This window comes from Opisthocomus hoazin, chromosome 2, assembly GCF_030867145.1.
Source record: "Opisthocomus hoazin isolate bOpiHoa1 chromosome 2, bOpiHoa1.hap1, whole genome shotgun sequence".
Taxonomy (NCBI): Eukaryota; Metazoa; Chordata; class Aves; order Opisthocomiformes; family Opisthocomidae; genus Opisthocomus; species Opisthocomus hoazin.
In genome coordinates this window covers 27,778,762-27,798,344 of record NC_134415.1, presented here as the reverse complement: position 1 = coordinate 27,798,344, position 19,583 = coordinate 27,778,762, and the positions used below count along the sequence as shown (strand labels likewise).

At 51.3% G+C, this 19,583-nt stretch overlaps 1 protein-coding gene across 3 annotated transcripts in view; it reads right to left on the bottom strand.

Annotated features, from left to right (window-relative positions):
* The window catches only part of PROX1 (prospero homeobox 1), a 49,471-nt gene extending 32,769 nt beyond the window's left edge, over nucleotides 1–16,702 (bottom strand). For 2 of the 3 annotated variants that reach the window (XM_075412983.1, XM_075412985.1), the window contains exons 1-4: nucleotides 16,437–16,702; nucleotides 16,137–16,242; nucleotides 7,443–9,231; nucleotides 846–953 (exon numbers count right to left, since the gene is read on the bottom strand). In XM_075412983.1, coding sequence (XP_075269098.1) covers nucleotides 846–953; nucleotides 7,443–9,164 — 1,830 coding nt within the window. In that variant the 5' untranslated portion in view covers nucleotides 9,165–9,231; nucleotides 16,137–16,242; nucleotides 16,437–16,702. The remainder of the gene's footprint in view (nucleotides 1–845; nucleotides 954–7,442; nucleotides 9,232–16,136; nucleotides 16,243–16,436) is intronic. The other variant, XM_075412984.1, reaches the window with a different exon arrangement.
* Between the last annotated feature and the right edge of the window lie 2,881 nt (nucleotides 16,703–19,583).

The following is a 19,583-nucleotide window of genomic DNA, read 5'->3' as shown; positions in this document are numbered from 1 at the left end:
TTCGGGAGGGGGGAATGTAACAAACTAATTTAAGCTAATGTAATGTTTATAAAGTTACTTAGATAATGACACCATGTATGCCATTATAATCATTAAAACCCAATCTATGTGTTTTTTTTCTAAAAAACTTAGATGATTAACACAAAATCAAGTTGATATGAAGGAACAATTACTTTTAGAAAAAAAATCAGGAGGTCCTAATATTCTGTAGAATGAGGGAGGATGCAGCTGTATGTCGACAGCTTTCATATCCTCATTTGAATAATGTGGCCTGAATCTGTCACTTTATTCATCCTCCTTATGCTCAGTGTACTCTGCATCAACAACAAATTAAGTTGTAAATAAGAGACAATCATCACTTTTGTTTTTAAGCAGCTTCTGCATGGAGAATTTCAATGTACTGTTTCTTTTTGACAGAAAGAAAGGGATTCTACACTCTGCTTATGTAAGCACAAATATGAGGAAACCCACTGAAATGAAACAATAAGGGAGCACTTGAGAACTGCTCCAAAATGTTCTTGGAAGTACATTTCTACCACCACAGAAATCTCTTTTTCTAATAGGACACATATAATGAAAACTGTTTCATTTACTGTAATAATTATTCTGACTTTGCTCTAAAATGTCAATGATTTTTTTATTTTTAATTTAAAACCATCCCCTTTCCTCACCTAGGCATGAGCAGGGTACACCTCAACAGGAAGAACAAGTGAATAAAGTCAGCTGCAACCTTTGTGTACCCAGAAATATTATTAATCTCCCATATAACATGATAGCATTTCATGAGCAAATACAGCATGCAGTAAGGTGGGGAGGGAGGGGGGAGGAAGAAGAGATTTTCTTACCTTTACATCTGAGAAGTAGGTTTTCAGCATATTGGAACTTGGGTACCGGGTGTAAAAGAACATGAGCTTGGCCTTTTTCAAGTGATTCGGTGACAAGCCTTCCTGCATGTAGGATTGAATTAGTAAAGGAAAATGCTTTTCTTGAGAAAGCTGTTTCTGAGCATATAGAGCTAGCAAAGTGCCCCCTTCAATACTCTACAGTTTCCCGGACTACAGGAGAAAATGTTAACATTTAAATCGCTGCGCTGCAATTTTCCGCAAAACAGCTAAACGAGGGATGCGAGGCCACGCAACTTAAACCCCGGATTCCCTATCAGTTTTGGTGCTGGGTCTCGTGAACCTTGCAAGTTTACGGCTTGTGTACCGTATGTATGTTCACTTGTTGCTAAGGAAACAAATGCACGAAGCATGTGCCGCAGAAAACTTATCGGAAGCTTTTCCTCCCTCCCCTTTGCAATGCCAGCTAAAGTTTCTTTTCTCTCAGCGTTGTGCCGCTTGCATGAGATAAAGCTAACGCATGCGAGACAGTCGGAGGCGCGTTATCACGCTGAGCAATGTTTTATACAGGCAGTACGTTTCGCCCGTTTCACTTGTGTCGATAGATTTCAACACCTTGAGTAACTCCCCCTAATCCCGCTGTTGCTCTGCTCCAGTGGCTGCCGTGCAAATCAAAGCGCAGTTTGTAAGAGGCAGAGCCCCTCTGCCGCTCGATCCCCCCCGCCACAAACTTGTCGCCTCCCGATTTACACAGTTAACTCCTCGGAGAACGAAGATGTATTTGGGGTTAACCAATCGATAAACGCAGGCTAGCAGATCAATAAATGGCCACTTACCCTATAAGGCAGCCTATTTATCCTGGCAACATCATTGCCTTTTAGATCTGTAAACAGAAGCAACTAAAAGAGTTCCCAAGGGAATGTGAAGCTAACCATAACAATCTCGGCTTGCTGATTTTTCTCCCAGCTTCTTGGCTCTCTTTTGTGTACTGCGTGCTAGGACGGCTCTGGTCACATCTGTGCCGCAGGCTGGCCCTGCCATTTCCTCAGCAAATTAATGGCTTTATAATTTATCAGAAATGAAGATGCACGTGGAGAAAATCAATGTGGCTCCCACAAGGTCAATTAAGGGTTCTTCCCAGAAGCTTCTCTAAGGACTGTTTCTCCTAAACACAATTGTTGAAAATTTCACTCCGTTCACACCTTATGGTGGGGGGAAGGTCAACCCAGTTGACAGATGCGCTGCAGCCAAGGTGCCTCTTCCCCCTCACGGCCGTGCGCACGTCAGCACGGAACATCTCATTCCAGGCCTCGAGACGGGAAACCCAGACTAATTTTTGCCAACAGGCTACTAACGATTAGCTAGTCTTTTTCAGCAGAATTCCTTCTTCTCTAATTCATGAAATCTGCTGAAACCCTTTATTTTGGTTACAAGGTTCATTTTCTCATTGGAAAAATGTAGCATTTAAAAAAAAGAAGTCATTGACAATATTAGTTTAAAAACCCCTTATCATCTGGAAGTACACGGAAAACGGCTCAGCTGAACTTGCATTTTGTTTTAGATGCTTAATGATTACAAAGAAGATAATTTATGACTGACATACTTCTTGTGCCAAGAGAAGAGTTGAAAGAACCTCCAGTTACCTCCATTAGACTGATAGAGAAGTCTAAAAGAGCATTACACTCTGCAGTGCCATCTGTCAAAATACGTAAGTGAAATAATAGTAGCAAGCTGTCACCTATTGCTTAGTGATAAGAGTTTTAGACAAATCAAACTTCTACGCCAGAAATCCACTTTGTTATGCGATCCTTTCAGGAAAATCGGGGTCCAAAGGGGAACTCCAATAAGTAAAAGAAAAAAAATTCCTAAGTCTCCTTAATTTGCAATTCCTCTGACGCTGACAACATGCTAATATCGGGTTTGGCGTATATTCTCTTTCAATGCAAGCTCAAAGACAGACTTAAACTTTCAAAAAAAAGCTCTCATTTGCTGGATTTAAGCATATTAGACAGTTGTCTAAGCATTTGGATTCCTTCTGCATTTAGGATTTTTAAATATTTTCTGCTCTAATGCCAGAGGATATTGATATTGAATGAAACATGTATTAAAAGATGTTCTGAGACTCAAATTCCCAGAAACCCATTTTTTATTAAAATTATACTTGTTCTTAAGCACTTGGCAGCCTTAAAGCGATATCAAATATGCAACAAATCTGTGTATCTTGATCCTAAGGTTAACGCTTTACCATGATAAAGGATATGTTCTGTAATATCTAGCAAAAAATAGTTAATGACAGACTTAAGAGCTAAGAATTAGATAACCCACGGTTATTTCAGAAAAAAACTGAACTGACCAATTGCTTAATTTCCTTTTTAAGTGCTTGGGCTGAAAAGCAACTGTTCTTCCAAGAAAGCACTAGCTGTTTCCAGGATACTTACACACGCACAATGACTCATGATGAAATAGATTCAGTAAACATACAGCTGTACCGAACACGAGCTAAGCCCCATTCAAGGCCAGGAAAGAAAACGAGCACAAATAAATATTAAGGAGGTAAAGGGAGGAGGGGTGCCGAATGGAACGCAAACAAGCTCTGTCCCAGCAGCTCGTGTGGCTCGCCTCAATTCTCTTAGCCATAGCTTTGTGAAGACAGATGACATTCAATTCTATGGGTAATGCAAAATAGACAATAACTGCTGAAACTTGAGCCAGCTGCCAGGTGTAAAAAAAGAAAAAAAAAAAAAAAAGAAAGGAAAAAAAAAAGAGAGAGAAAGAAAAGATGATAAATCCATAAATTAATGAAAGACATCTGCTCAGGAACATAAAAGATCAGAGGAACAGTGTACTGCAGCTGAACCTAAAGCGGTATTCAAACAACCTGAGCGTCTCGGCGCTGTGCGTTTACACAGCGCAGCCCGGCCTCACCTCACGCAGCAGTGCAGAAAGGCAAAACGCTGAGAAATAGGAAGGGAAGGACTGGGAACAAAATATATACCCGCTCTCGTGAGTTTCAGCTGGAGAAGCACAGAGGTGGCACTGCACAGCATTTGGTTCATTTGCATTTCAATCCTCCCAGGTAACGTTCCTCTTTCGAAAAAATGTTTTTTCAGCGATGATCCTTCACTCCTGTTACTCTCAGCCTGAGCTCCCACAAATGCTCTGACAGGCTTTACTAGCCCACACATGTACTGAGCTGAAGGAAAAGAGGGAAGAAAAGGCTGTATCAGGTAAAAAAAAAATCTGCTCTAGCAAGGCCAAGCTGCTCCTTAAGTTACACCTCAGGTGCTTTTATTCAGCAAAGCTCCAAACGGCTGCATCTCCGAGCATCTTCCAGACCCTTCAGAGAACGGGCTGGCTGGAAAGCATTCGTTCACCGCCCAGGTTTTATCAACAGCACGGAGTTCTCCAGCTTTCTGTACAAACGCTCATTTTTTAACAAATTTAATTAGTTTAATTCTAGTCAGATGTAATAACTCCTAATTTCAAAAATGTTGTAATTCACTAATTACAGCTTTCACATATTGGGACTGGGAAACTCATTCCAGTTGGATTGGAATTCTGTTTAAAAATAAATAAATTGCAGAAAGTTTCACTAATGTTTTAAAGCCCTCCTGCCAGGGAGAGCACGCTAAACTTCTTCACCTTTACACACGTCTTCACAGCACACAAACTACTGTTGTGCTTCAATTCTGATCCATGCAAATGTTTGGGGACTGAACAAGGCTATTTTTCTTGAGATGCAAAGAGGATGCCTGACAAAGGAAGACCGTGCAGAAAAACAATTCACTGTCTGTTTCTTTTGGAATTTGAATAAAACTTAATATTTGATTAAACAGATTAGTTTGCAAAGATACAGACTGCATTCATGACTAAGATGGGAATTCATGCTGCAGGTGCATCTTATCTTGTTCAGCAACATACACAAACATTAACCATTTCCTTCTGCAATTCAGCCAAGAATGATCAGATACATTTTACAGGCGTTGGTTAAAAAAAAACACCACAAAAAAAACCCAACAAAGAACAAAAACAAACAAAAACCGCCAAAACCCAGGCTGGTTCGGTGTTTTAGCCTACTACTAAAACTTGAACTTGGCTGTATCTGCTAGTCTCATGTTCTCATCCTGGCTGTATTGTCCATGAAAACAGATGTTGCTTTCTGCAGGTAAGAAAGATCTGCTTCTCTCAAGACATATACTCCTTATACATGCACATTCAACCATGTAAAATAAAAGCACCACAACAGAATTGGCCACAAACAAACCAAGCTCCATACTGCGCCCTTCCCTGTAAACTGCAAGCTACGTGGAGAAATGAGCCACTGCTAGAAAAAAGCCAATCCATCCCCACAGCCAAGCCATACACCAGAATACACGTTGTGTAGAAGCGTCATTTAATAAATCCAAACCCAGATCAAACTGCAGCCTGCAATAGTGTCTAGGTGGGAAAGTCAGAGCACTTTCACGGTGGCAGGGGAAGCAGTGGGGCAAGGAGTCACTCCACTCGGTGTGCCCCCCGATGCTGAGCCTGGGAGTGGTGGGGATCTCACACCCCTGCTTCAGCAGAAGCAAGAAGCTCCGCAGGCGACCGCCAGTGAGACTGAGCAGGAGAAAGGGGGGGGACACAGCAGAGGCAAGGGAGAGGTGCTCCACGGGTGGAGAGGATCACGTGCAGCCCCAGAACTACTCCTGGTTCACACGCTCGACATTTTTCACCTCTGCTCACTCCTCTCCCGGGTTGGGAGAACTACTTTTATACAAAAACAATTAGTATGCCACTGTACTGTTTGGTAGAAATGACTTAATTGCTCCGGCCTGAGTCTTGCCCTTGGCTGCCACTCCTGTTGACCTCAGGACCGCCCTCCGAGCATCACAGCTTGCATTTCTACACACAGGAAAGATCTTCGGTTTGGATCTCCAAAAGCAGCTGGCAGTAACTGCAAGTGATGCTGGATTTAGACCGACTCCTCTGGTTTGCCCTACAATGCATATGGTGAAGATTTCCCTGCTACCAATGCAGCAGAGAGATCCTCACTCAAGAGCGAGGTCCCTCAAACATCATGTCCACTACCAGCTGGCTCTTGAAAACACCAACAGCTAAGGAAGGTGCTTTCAAACTGGAAACGCTTCCCCCTCGAGAAATGGGACTATTCATACAGGTCAGACAGCAGCAATTCTTGACTCAAGCTTGACCTAAGTTAGATCAGCGACTGGTGGTGATGGGCTCCAGATCTCCAGTACCTGCCTTCGTCCCAGTGGTGCCCGCTGCCATGGGAGGGATGGGAAGCCCAGACAACCAGTGGGTCTCAAGCCCTGCCAGCCCCCTCCTAAGGATTTAACACGTCTACATAAAATGTGGTTAAATCAGTCTAAAACCACCAGTTATTAATCACCTAGAATATACACAGTGATGGGGCATATCCTGATGCATCCAGCTTCACATGATGCCCCTCAGCGTCGCTACCATCACTCAGAGAGGGGCAGAGTCGCTCAGTCGCATCAGGTGGGGAATGAAATTAGCTGCATCTAAGGCTCTGTGCTTGCACTATTGCCTTCTACTGGGGTCTTGGAGCTGGGATAAAATGTTCATCCACTCTTTACTCAAAATCCTCAATTTTAGCATCAGGCAGACATGGTATTTTATTCACTTCTAGTACGACTGTACTTGGAAGAAAAATCTTTTGACCAAAAAACGCATTAGGGGAAAAGATGCAAGGAGTGGGAGGTGTTCTTGGTAAAAAAGAAAAAAAAATTGTAAAACAATCTAGTACTAGTTTCCAAGGGGGGGGGAAAAAGATCATGACTATGGCTGGATATGCCTAAATAAAGGCAGAGATGTATTTTTTTCCCTAACTAAAGCCTGCTATTGAGCTAAAACGAGATTTTTTTTTTACCATCGTTTTTTTTAAGCAGGTGAAGTGTTCTGTAAATTTAACACAGCTGAAGTTTTATATTTAATTGTTCTCTCTAGCTTTCCAAAATAATTTGCTTTGTGTATGTTAGGACAAAAGATTTCTGTGTATGGCTGAACAGAGGTTAATCATGCATAGCAGGCAGCTGCACAAGGGCTGAGGAACAGACCTCTGGGTGGGGGAAAGAACTTGATGCAGCCTGAATATATCAGTACCTGTGTCTTTTGTGCTTCATTTGCCTTATGCACTTGCGAGCCGAAGGCTCGTGATGGCCGTGCCGTGGTAGCCACGACACCATTAACGCAGGTCGCGTGTTGGCCTGGCAGGGGAGGGAAAGGAGGCAGCCGTGGCTTGAACGGTTTTCGGCCGAGGGCAATGCCTCCTCGATCACCCCCCGACCTGGGGAAGGACGCACCAGCCCAGAGAAACCCACCGGCACCCAGGTCACGGGCTCAGCTTGCTTTCTGACCCCGCGGGACGGTCTAAAAGACTCTTGGGAGGCCTGGCGGCTTTTTTAGGCGAACGCCATTGCCGAAGGAGCGCCGTGAGCCAACACCCAGCGCTTCACTTGGCCTCGCCAAGCCGTCCGCCCGCTCCCCCGCCAGCGCCCCGCTCCCGCAGCACGGGCACGGCCACCCCGTCGTCTCCCGCCGGCCGCCGCGTTAGCGCTCGTCTTTCGAAAAGGATATTGCACTTCCCGAGTAGGGCGAGATTTCGGACATGTCTTGCAGGTCGCCACACTCGGACTTTATCAGGGACAAGGAGAGGCCCTCAGCGGCGCTGGGGGGGTGGGCGGGCGAGCAGGGGTGGTGGTTCATGTGGTGCGACGACATCTTGGTCCTCAGGCTGGTGGTCTCCCGGGTGAGGTCGAGGGACTCGGGGGAGGCGCGGTCCTTCCCCGGGAAGGAGGCCGAGGGGGCACCCAGAGGGCTCTGGAAGGGGTAGGCCATGAGGGGCAGCGGGAAGGGGTGGCGGAACGAGGAGGTGGAGAAGCCGGCGGTGGCCGAGAGCGGAGACTGGTGCAGGGAGGCGTGGTGGCCGCCGGCCGGCGGGGCCGAGGCAGACTGGTCGGAGGAGTTCTTGCGGACAACGAGGGGCAGCGCCTCGGTTTGGTCGGTGGCGCCAGGCATGGGGACGCTGCCGAAGGTGTCGAGGGGGTTGGGAATGATGACGTCCCCGAAGCACTGCAAACGCTGGTTGGCCGTGTGGAAGTTGTGGTTCTCCCCGTTGACGGCGAACCTCGCCTGCGGGATCTGGAGAGGTGGGAAGACCTGAGGAAGCTGGCGGGAGGGCTTGGACGAGAAAACCTTGACCACCGTGTCCACAACTTGCGACATGGCGGTGTTCAGCTCCTGCTTCAGCGTTTCGGCCAAATGCTTGCCTTCGGGGTGGAAGGTGTTTGGCCCTTGCTCCTTCTCCTTGGGACCTTCTCTTTTCGGCTTGTTCTCTGCGATCTCCTGCTCCCGGATGAGGGCCCGTGCCCGGTCGATGAACTGCCCCGGGTCCAGCTCGCACATCTCGTTGTCCGACCTGCTGACGGAGTCGCCGGCCCTCGCATCCATGGTTTCGGAGCGCATGCTGTCTTCGGACAGGTTGCCATCTTCATCATTTTCGGAGTCGGTGCTGTCGTAGATCTGGTAGAACTTCTCCTGCAGCTGGCGCAGCTGCTTCTGCATGTCCTCCAGCTGCTGCTTCAGCTGTCTGCGCTCCTCTCGCTTCTGCTCTTTCCTCGCCGAAACCAGCTGCTGGAAACTCTGCTGCTGCTGTTGTGGCAGCTTTTGCTTGCGTTTGTTTTCTCTGTAACTTTCTCGGGGACTCACGGACTGCGGAGCTATTTCTCTTTCATTTTCATTGCCCCTTAATGCCACGCTGGGGGAATGGCTCATACCCCGAATTATATTCTCAACCCGGGCGCGTTTAGCTCTCAGGTGCTCGTCGCATAACCGATCCACATCAAACTGGCTCATAGTCGGCCTGCCAAAAGGGGAAAGACACTCTTGGGGGCTGTCTCTTGAAGAGTTGCTGCATACATCCTCCTGATGTACTTCTGAGCCTGTACTAGAGAGACCGCTGGCTTGGAAACTGGGCTCCGTGCCACCATTTTTGTTCATGTTATTTTTCAACAGCTGGGAAATTATGGTTGCTCCTGGAAAAGGCATCATGGCATCTTCATACGAGTTCGCCCTCTTCAGCAGCTTGCGGAGTACATTTGACTTTTCCCCATCTGCATGCTGCACCACTGAATACTCGACATCCTGCTCTGAACCTTGGGGATTCATGGCACTAAAAAACGTTGCTCTTGCCTTTGCAAAAAATGCAGATGCTGTCCCTACCGTCCTTTTCACTCCAATGTCAACTCTTCTTCTCTTGGTTTGCCTGCTTAAGAGGGCTGTGCTGTCATGGTCAGGCATCACTGGACTGTTATTGTGCCATCTTCAAAAGCTTGTCAGCTGGGCTCAGCTCAAGAATCCTGGGACCCTGGCCAACAGAACAAAAGGACTGATGAATCATTTTCTTTAAATTTCTCCAAATTTCCTGACCTCAATCCTGAATAAAATGCAAAATGCATAGGCTCTGGGATTTATGGCACATTACAATTATTGCAATTTATTATGCACTCTGCTTGAAATGAAACATTTTTAAATATTTCTGCTCCACTGGTTTAAGATGGATTAAGATTTAAAAAAGCAAAAACTGCTTAAGCACCAGTAATATGATTCTCTTGCACAAATGCCTAAAATGATACTGTTTATCTTCAGAAGAAAGAGTAGATTAGAAGAACACAGCCTCTGACAACCAATTGATTAAATTTAGGGCATTGAGATACATGTTACAAAAGAAGATGAAAGTACTCCTTATTTAAGATTTATTGTTAAAACAAGAAATTGTATAAAATTTGGATTAAAAAAATTCAATTGCGATGTAAAAACCGTAATTGTAGTTTTGCTTTTTAAAGAGAGATAAAATTGGTAAATAAACATTCGAAGGTCAAAACAACAACTTTCACTTCGTCGTAGGCAGGATAGTATGTGTGCATGTGAAAGGCAAAGAAATCATAGATGCATTTAGGCTTACACTGGGGGGGGGAAATTCTCTTAAATCATTAGGGAAACATTTATTCAGCAAAACAAAAATAAATGCATTAAAATATTTTGTGGTTGGGATTATAATATTTACAGAGATGTGATCAAATAAAGGCCAAAATGTAGTTCGTTAACACAGCCTCGCATGTACCAGTGACCAGCCACAACAGTGTTTTGAATTCCCCACACATTCCTTCCCTTTTCTTAACTTCTATTCTCCAAGCAAGCCCCGCTACCAAGGGCTGAAGATTCTGTACTTCACACACTAAAATACACGACGTTAAATTTTTTGCATAGCAGAAACAAGGCACGTTCAGTGTCACATCTCTCTGCTTTAGAAAAATCTCCAAGAACAGTATGTCAAATGCCCAATGAAGCCCTTATTACATGTAATATTTTGGATACACAGAATCTTATTTCCTGTGACATGCAGAAGAGACAAGAAAAAATATGGAAAGATGAAAGAAATGACATCAATCAGCTGCATGAGAAAGGAAGATACCTTCTCTTTATATGAACTCTCATTGTTTCCCAGGAACACAGCATAAAAAGATAACACACTTCCTTGCATTTTGTAAAAGGCTCTTGACATAATTTGTGACTTATTAACTAGTGATGCTCAACTCACACTGCACATAAGGCACTAGACACTCTTTCCTGTTCCTTAAAATTTAACACTGAGGAAAATTAAAATATTTTTCATCCTACGCTTATCTAATATTAAACTTTACATTTGCTTAACAGAGCACAATCTTCACAATAACAGGGTATATTGCCAAAGGCAGCATGCAGACTTTTTGGAATTGCTCCCATCTCTTTCGGTTCACCTGTAAAAACATCTACGTGCTCCCTAGGACTGCATCTGTGGCTAGTTTTAAAGAATGACTATCCATGCAAATAGGCATAATTTCAGCATGAAATAATCTGTAAAATCAAGACAGTAGTCAATGCTTAGTTTGCAATCAGGATAAAAAAAAAAGCGCTTTTAATACTTCGAAACATGATGCTTATTCTGCAGCCTTTGCCCACATATTCTGGATGTACTAAACGAATTTTCAGAGATTTGGTGTCAGAGACAGTTATGCAAGGGACGTGATGTTTGTTTACGTTACTGGCTCCTTGCATACAGGAAAGCAAAGAATGATAAAAATTAAAAAAAAAAAAGTCATGAATCCAGACAGAGAATCCAAAGCCTTACACTGTTATCAGGACACTGCCTTCAGAGATCATTCCTTATCAAGAAGCACATTAAGCGAGCGAAGTTTGGAGACCTCACAACAACAATAAAATAACAAGGAGTTCTGTGGCAGGGGCCCCTGTTCTACCACCCGCACACCAGGTAGCATCCCACCCTGCAAGGAGCTCCCCTGGAGTCCAGGGACACCAAAATCCTGTTACTTGCGAGGGGTAGGATCAGGCCCTGCTTGGCAGTACGTGTCGTGAAAGACCGTCTCCTGCTTTCTCTCAACTAATGCAAATAGAATTTTTCAGCAGGCAGAATCAGGCTCTTACAATTAGGTCTTCACCTAAAAAAAATCCGAGGACTTGGGATTTCTGAAGGGTTGTTTTTGTCAATAGACGGCCAAGTCCTCAGGGGGTGGAAAGGGGCGACCACCGTTGGAGTTTTTAGCAGGCGATACCGACACGGAATAAATCAGGGTCAAGGTTGACCTTTCAGTCTAGTGGTGTTCATCTGAAAGCGATATACCCTAATTGTAAGATAACCGAAAGAGCTCTTGCTTACTGCTCGTAAGATATTCTAAAGGCATTCTCCGCAAAGATAATACTTGCCAATAGGAAAAAAGCCAAACCAACCACCAACACCGAGAACCTTCACGCTCTTCCTTCCTTTTCTCCAGTCAAGCTATGCTTGATTGAGATCCAGCAGTAAGTTCCCAGACTCACACCAAAAAAACCCATGTCAGGTTTCAAGTTTTGCACACTTCCCAGCAAATTTGAGGTGCCTGGCCACCGTTTCCCTCTCTCTTGCCCAATCCCAACCAAGGACACGCATGGGGAGGGCTTGCTGTACCCTTGAGTCAGCAGCTCAGGAAACAGGCTGTCCTGCGCCAGGTTGGAAGGTCATTGCCACGCATCCTTCCTCCCCAGCATCCATTTTCCTCCCCCCGAGTCCCCCGTACCAGCAGCTGCTTGCCAGCCCATTCCTGCCACCGTGGACACGCGGCAGGAGGTGCTCCGGAGCGATGCCTCCTCCTTCCCTCGCTCGAAGCTGAAAGCATCCGAGTTATCGTACGCTTAACCTGGGTATTAAGCAACATCTCCCATTTGCCCTAGTGTTATCCCGAGCCTACAGACTGCCAGCTTTAAGGCTTACGCGCCTTTCAGCTTAAATATGAGAAATAGTTCTACTTTAGCCCAACAAGACAGAACGGGCACTGAACGGCCGGTTAATATTTCGGTCTCGGAGGACCAAAACCAATTCACACCTCAAGGGAAGTGGACTGGCACGTACAGCGGGATGCAAAATCCCAGCCACGACAGGCAGACTTCGAGACTGATTAGATTAGTACTGGATAAATAAGGAACTCCTGGGGTGAAAAAAATTAAGTAGTAAGTTTGTGTCCTTTATGTAGTACCAGCACTTTGGCTGCACATTGCCTCAGAACTGTTATTTCATACATCTAATGACTCCGCACAGCTATCCAGAAACACGCAGTTAGAAAGCTAGCTTAGGTTGTCAAGATCTGCGCAGATATCTTCAGAAGCAGCATTTCTTTCTGAGTTACAGAGTTTTAAATTTGCGAAGGTTACATTTGCTTTACACGTCACTTTCGATACTCCTCGCATGCCAAGCGTCGCTAATGTCAAATTCACCCTCCACATCTCCAGCCTCAACTCGCACTAGGCGGCTTTCTCAGAAACCGAACGTTTTCCATGCCCATGTAATTAAAAATCATACCAAGGGCCTCAGCGCTTTCCAAGTCCATCCATAAACAGACGCTGCAGTATTTCTTCACAAATTTAATTTCAAAACTTTTGTTTAAGGAGATACAATTCAAATGTAGCTACGGATAACCTCTTAACAGCACAGCAGCTACAGACATGGGTTTATTTCATACCTATTTAATCTGCATCGACATTTTAACTGGAAACAGATTAATTTCTAGGTATCCAAGAGTTACTGTTACCAAACCTTTGGCTAGAACCTGCCAGGTATTTAACCGCACTCATTGCCAATAAATCAACTTCTGTAATCCATTTTGTTAACTCATCTTGATCTACAAAGATGCTGATCATTTCCTCCTAGATTAATTCACACACCTATGAGATGCAAAGGAGATGTAAATTCTAACTCACCCTCCTCAGCCACTCTGTAGCCTAACCTAAACAGCCACTGAACATGCAGCAGCAAAGTGCTGAACTTGATGAATATTCATAGATTAATTCAAGAAGATATCAGTTTATAGAGCTGAAATTGTTCCTATCTTTTCACAAGCCGACTACTTTCTTCGGTCCAGCGTCTGCCTCCTTCGCATCAGCCCGTTATGCCAACACCACACCAGAAATCTAACACACTTCTGCTAATAGAAATATTTAGATCTTTCACCCTAAAGCGCTGCACGGGGTATGGCTTTGCCAGAATCAGCCAGGAAGCGCAGGACGAAAATTATTCCAGTCAACAGCATTTCACGCACACAACCACAGCTACAGTCCGAAGAACAGATGACATCTATTCACCACAGATCTGTTCAGCGCTAAAATCACGCCAGCCACTAAGGAGAAAGTGCTACCTTTTTGTACGGCTCTGACACAAGTTTTCTTGGGAGACGGGGTTATCCACCTCCCTCCGCTGAGACACGTAACCAGAGAATTTGAAACAAGGCAGAAATTATGAGCAACTACTTGTTCAGCAACAACTACTTTATTAGGAACTCTCCGTAAGAAGAAATATAAACGAGAGCCTGACTTACCTCAAAATTACGCTACCTGCTCTCTAGCCTTAAAGAAAAAAGCCGCCCTCGTTTTATGAACCCGGTGACACCCAGGGCCCAATCCAGCAAGGTATTCAGCGATTCCCGCGAATGCCAATCATCCTCAGTGCCCATCGACTACAGGGGACAACTGGCAGAGCTCACTCACGGGAGGGATGCGGCATCTCATTAGTTCAGGCCTCTATTTTGGGGAGATGCACAGCCCTCCATCACGTATCCGTGCTCGGCACTGCTCGAGGAAACAGATTCTTTGAACGAGAAAAAGAAATCGAGCTGCTCAAGGTAGAAAACTGAAAACATTTTCCCCCTCTCAAGCCAGCTTCGTTCTTGTTATTTCACCGATCGTGACGAAAATAACTCACATGGTCTCTGTGCAGAGACAAGACTGAAACGTTCGCAAGATTCCTACTACGAACTCAGCCCAAGTTTTCCAAGGTTTCTTTTTTCCAGGCTACATGATGCTGTTAAATCACAATTCTTGAATTAGTTAATCTATTATTCAGGCTGCACTTTGAGACAGAATAAATCATGATTTAAAGAGTACGAATTGCAGTATTCACAGTTCTGCCCTGAGTCAAATTAAACTTCAATTTCAAAATGTGTCCATTCCTACGACTCTCTTAATTTATCAACGGATCATAAAAAAGACAAGTCATATAAGCTGGGAGGCCTCGGAGTTCAACTGGCAGGAAAGTTAACTGTATATACCGACAGCGCCATTCACCGAATGTGAGATACTTTACAGAGCAATTTAATAGGCAGCTGTTAGCAAAAAGTATATCTATCGTACTTTTTATCACGGATCAATTCATGAAACGTTGATACTCTGTCTGCCCTTGAGTATTAATAAACATTTCACAATATGTGACATTGCCATTAGAGGCAAGCTCTGGACAAAAAGCAGATAAAATAAATGCAAAACGAGCTGCAGCGGCCATAAACTTTACGTGATTGATGGCAACTCGCAGAAAAAACTGCAAGCAGGGTACGTGCCACATGCAACCCTCGGAGTAAGGGAACTGCCTCCGCGTCATTCACCCCGCGCGCTGCCAGACCTCCGCGGATGATGGAGGTGACAAACCACCCCAGCCTTCGCACCTCGCGGTGACACGGCCGCGTTTCTGCGCCCCGCATCGGGCACCAGCCGGACCTTCCCGCCACCGAGCGACAGCCACGGGTGCGCGGGTGGGCTTCCACGTGCCCGTCCCCAGCCCCCGGGTGAGGGGTTTAGAGGGACACCCACCACCCAGCCAGAAAACCCCATGGCGTTCCCGGTGAGGGCCTGCGGGAAACCAGTGGGTTTCCACACCCGCGCTCGCCCTGGCAACTTTTGCCCGACAGTCAAGCGCAGCTCTGGTCTGCAGCCGCCTCCCCTGCCCGCCGTGACCGACATCTCCCCCCTGTCAGACACCGCGCTGACACCCTCCGCCCCCGCTGCTCCCACGGACGGGGCACACGGACGCGGCCCTGACACCCCCCACCCCACCCCCCCCGCGGAGCCGGGGAGCCCCTCGGGCCGGCCGCTCCCGTCGGGCCCCGCATTTTCGGGGTGCCACCCCCCCCTCCCCGCCCCATCCCGGGCCGCTCGTCCCAAAAGCGGCCCCCCCGCCCCCCCCCCCCAGCACCGCTCCCTCCTGCGCTTTCAGCTCCCTTCGGACGCACGGCAAAGCGCTCCGGGGCACCCAGCAGCCCACCAGCGGCAGGTGAATAAAGCCACGGGAGATCTCCACGGCAGGCTGGGGAAAAAATTAAACGCCTCCCCGAAGAAAAAGCCGAGCAACGACCAAACAAGCAGAAAGTACCAATAACCCCACTCTTTGCCCAGATGAAGGCTCCGGCCCCGCCACCGGCGCTCGGTCTCCTCCTCCTCTCCCGCGCTCGCTACCTGCCGCTCCAGCCCCGTCTCCTACGCGCTGCCGCCACTCGCGGCTCGTCCCGACCCTCGAAAGCGAGAAAGTAACCGCCGGGCTGAGAAGGGGAATGAAAAAGTCCCTGCCCTTCCCGGCTCGGGCGAGAAAGGAGAAGCCGCGACATGCAAACGACACGCAAATCGGGAAGCGACAAACAAACAAAAAAAAGAGGCCGGCAGAGCCCCAACGGACCGGACAAAGAGCCGGGGAGCTCCGGGGAGCGGGGCGGGGATCGGGAGCCGGGCGGGGATGCGGAACCGCGGCGCGGACGGGGCGGGCGGGCGCCGCGAACAACAAAAAGCAGCCGAGCGCTCGCTGCGCCCCCCGGCCCCGCCGAGCTGCCCGCGGTCCAGAACCGGGAGAGCGGAGGGGACCGGGCCGGGGGGGGGATGTGAGGGGCGGGGGGGTGATCCCCGAACGCGGAGCGGGTCACTTACTCGTCAGCCCCGGGGCAGGCGGCGGCGAGCGGCGGCGAGTCCTCGCCGCGTTCCCTGCTCGGGAGTTACAGCCGCCCCGCGGATAAAGTCATCGCGGTCCGGCCCCCTGCAGAAAGAAGCGCAAGGTTCGGTGGCGGCGGTCGCGGGGGTTTCGCCGGGGGTTTCATCACCCCCGCGCGCACCCCCGCCCCCCCCCCCCGCCCATTTAAAGCAGCGCGAGCAAGTGCAAATTAAGAAAGAAACAGGGGGGAAAAAGGCACCGCACGGGCCGAGACGCGCGGGGAGGGCGCGGGTACTCACCCGGTGCGGCGGCGCCGAGACTCTCTCCTTCTGTGGGTTTGTTTTTTTTTTTTGCGTTCGCCGGTGGAAGGCGGGGGAGGCGGACACGCACCGGCCACGCGCGCCCGGCACACACGCGCGCCCGCGGACCGGCGAGCCCCGCGCGCTGCCGAGTGATGATGACTGCGGGGAGAGGGAGGGCGAGGGCGCGCGGGAGGGCAGCGGGGCCGCGGAGGCGGCGGAGCGGAGCGGTGCGGTGCGGTGCGGTGCGCGGAGCGGGGCAGGGCTGGGCTGGGCTGGGCTGGGCTGTCCGAGCCGAGCGAGCGCTCCGCACCGCCACAAGATTTACTTTAAGACACAGCTGAAGGAAACAGGAAGACCAGACGTCACGCTCGGAGTGACGTGAGCCCGGCCCGGCGCCCAATCGGGAGGCTCCTTGGGACGGACGGGGGGGACGGGGAGAACTTGGCAGGAGCGGGGAGAGAGGAGAGGGGAGAGCGGGGGGGCAGGTGGGGGGCGAGGGGCCGCCCCGCCCCCGCGGGAAGGTGCCGGCGGCCGCGCACCTGCGTGGGGGGGGACGGACGGACGGACGGGCGGGCGGGCGGGCGCGGGGCGGGAGCGCCGGCAGCCGCGGCCCGACGGGGCGGCCCCCCCCAACCCGCCGCCGCGCACGGGCGAGGGGCGGACAAAAGCCGCCCCGCACGGGGGACGTGGGGGTAGAAACTTTTAGGAACGAAGTCTTCGCCGCGAGGGATGCTCCGCGGTGCCCCGCGCGGGGAAGTTTTCCACGCGGGGAGGCGTCCCGCGCGTCCGTCACGCGTTAAGCACCGCGGCGGGCAAGCGAGACATCGCTCGCGCGCGCTGCCCCCTCCCCAATCCCCCCCCCCCCCCACGCGGGTCACGGACCTCAAGCGGAGCGGGCCCCGCGCCCCGCGTGCGAGGCGGACAACGAAAGGCGACAACGCAGCGCCCACCCCCGCCCCGCTCCGCACGGCCCCGTCCCGGCCGGCCCCGGCGGGACAGCTCGGGGGGGGAAACACAATCCGCAAGCGGCTCTTCCCGGCGGGTCCGGGCGCGCCTCGTCCCGCAATGAGCGCGGATTTCCGCGCAGGGAGGGTCCGCACCCCTGCCCCGCCCGCTGCCCGCGGCGCGGCGAGGCCTCCCGCAGGCACCGGGCCGCGGGCTTCGGCGGCGGCGGGGGAGCGCCCTGAGGAAAGGAGAGAGGAGAGGGAGTCGCGCCCTGCGGCAGGACGCGCGGGCGGGCGGGCGGGCGGGAGGCGGCAGGTAAGGACCGCGCTGCCTTGGCCGGGCCCGTTCGCGCCCGCCCCTCGGGGCTGCGGGGCCGGCGGGAACGGGACCCACGCGTGGAGCGGGGAGGCCGGACGGGGCGAGGGCTGGCGGCCCTTCGCCCCCTGCCCGCCCCCCGCCTTACGGGTCTCTCTGACGGGAGGGGAGCCGCGGCGCCCGGCCCCGTCCGTGACCGGCTCCGCGCTGCCTTCGCGGCGGGGAGCGGGGTCGCGAAGGCGGGCGGGTGCGCGGCGCACGGGTGAGGTGACAAACCCCGCGCCGCGGGGCGCGAAGAAACCGCTCGGGACAGGCCGAAGCCGCCCCGTCGCGCTGCCGGAGCCGCCGCTGGGAAGCTGATCCTGAGTTAAAATCAATAAATTTAAAAAAACAAAAATCTCCCCGCCGCTGCCCCGGCCGGCGGATCAGGAGGAGGCACGGCCGGTGACACCCGCCGTACAGCCCGGCACGTCGGGGCGCGCGGGGCGGCAGCCCCGGCCCCCGGTGCAGCGCGAGGGGCCGCGGGGCCGCTTCCGCCGCTGTCCTGCCCGACCCCCGCCGCAGCGGGAGAGCCCCGCTCCTCGCCGGGCTGGGCAGCCCCGCAGGGCCGGGCGCCCTCGCCAGCCGGGGTCCGAGGCCCGTCCCGGGGCCGGCGCTGGGCACGCCAGCGCCGCGGGGTGAGGACAGGTCCCCGGTGCGGCGGGGCCCGTCCCGGCGCGCTGCGCTGCTGCCGCCGCTCTCGTCCCTCAGCCCGAGCGCCGGTGCCCGCTGCCCGCCGGGACGGCTTCGCCGCGACTAACGTGACACCTCTACGAAATAGGGGCGCCGGGTCCCCCCCGCCGGCGGGGAGCGACGGGCCCGGGGCGGCCCCGACGGCGGCCGGCGCTGCGCTGCGCTTCGGGACGCCCCGCGGGCGCGGAGGGGTGGGGGAGGGGGCTCGCTCCCGGCTTGTTGGTGCCGGGGTGACAGGTCCAGCCTCCCGCTGTAGCCGTAAGTGCTGCCGGGGCTGCGGAGCAGGGGCGCAGAAGTGTGTCCAGACGGAGGGGGAGATAGGCTAAATTTGGCGGGCGAATGGCTCGCTCGAATTCTTTCCTTTTGTTTTTTTGGCTTTTAAAGGGCAGCGGGATACGCGTAGAGGTGAAGCAGAATCGTGCAAACGCCGATAACTAACTAACTGGATGCCGCTGACACTGAGCTCGTCACAACCGGGGCTCGACTTAATGTCAGCCACGGTTGCTTTGCCCCACAGAGAAACTGAGGCGCTGGAAGTGAAGCGCTGTCCCCGGGGTCGCTCGGCAGAGCCACGGCGGCCAGCCTGGCCCCCGCCGCGGGTTCCACACACGCAGGCTTCCGCCTGCCCCCGGCCCCGCTGCCGCCTTTCTGCAGCTGCTGGCGGGGCTCCTTCCACCAGCCCCGTGTCTTGCAGCTTTTTCAAGTCTAAACACACCGGCCCTGCGACTCGCCACACCAGTAAGGCCAACTGGAATGAAATGCACGCTTTCCACTTGCCCGCCATGTCGGGCACCGAGTGCTCCAGACCTTTTACTCTCTTTTAATCCTGGAGGACAGGCAGCCTCTTGAGGAATGCAAGTTGATGTTTCAAAGCTCAGCAGCAAAAGTAACCCACCACCCACCGCTCAAATTTTGGAGGAAAAGCTCTACTTCCTCCACATCTCTATCCCTCACGAGGGGTCTGGGAGCCCTCGGTGCCAGCCGTTCACGGTCAGAATTTTTAGTGAGCTAAGCTGTCCCCGCTGCCTTCTCCAGGGCCTGGTGGCTCGAGCAGCGGCAGGGCAGCCTCTGGCTGCTATGGGTGGGAGTGTGGCTGTTTCTGTCTGTCCCTCGCTGCCCCCAGTCCCCCAACCAACTGCAAGCCTGGTGCCC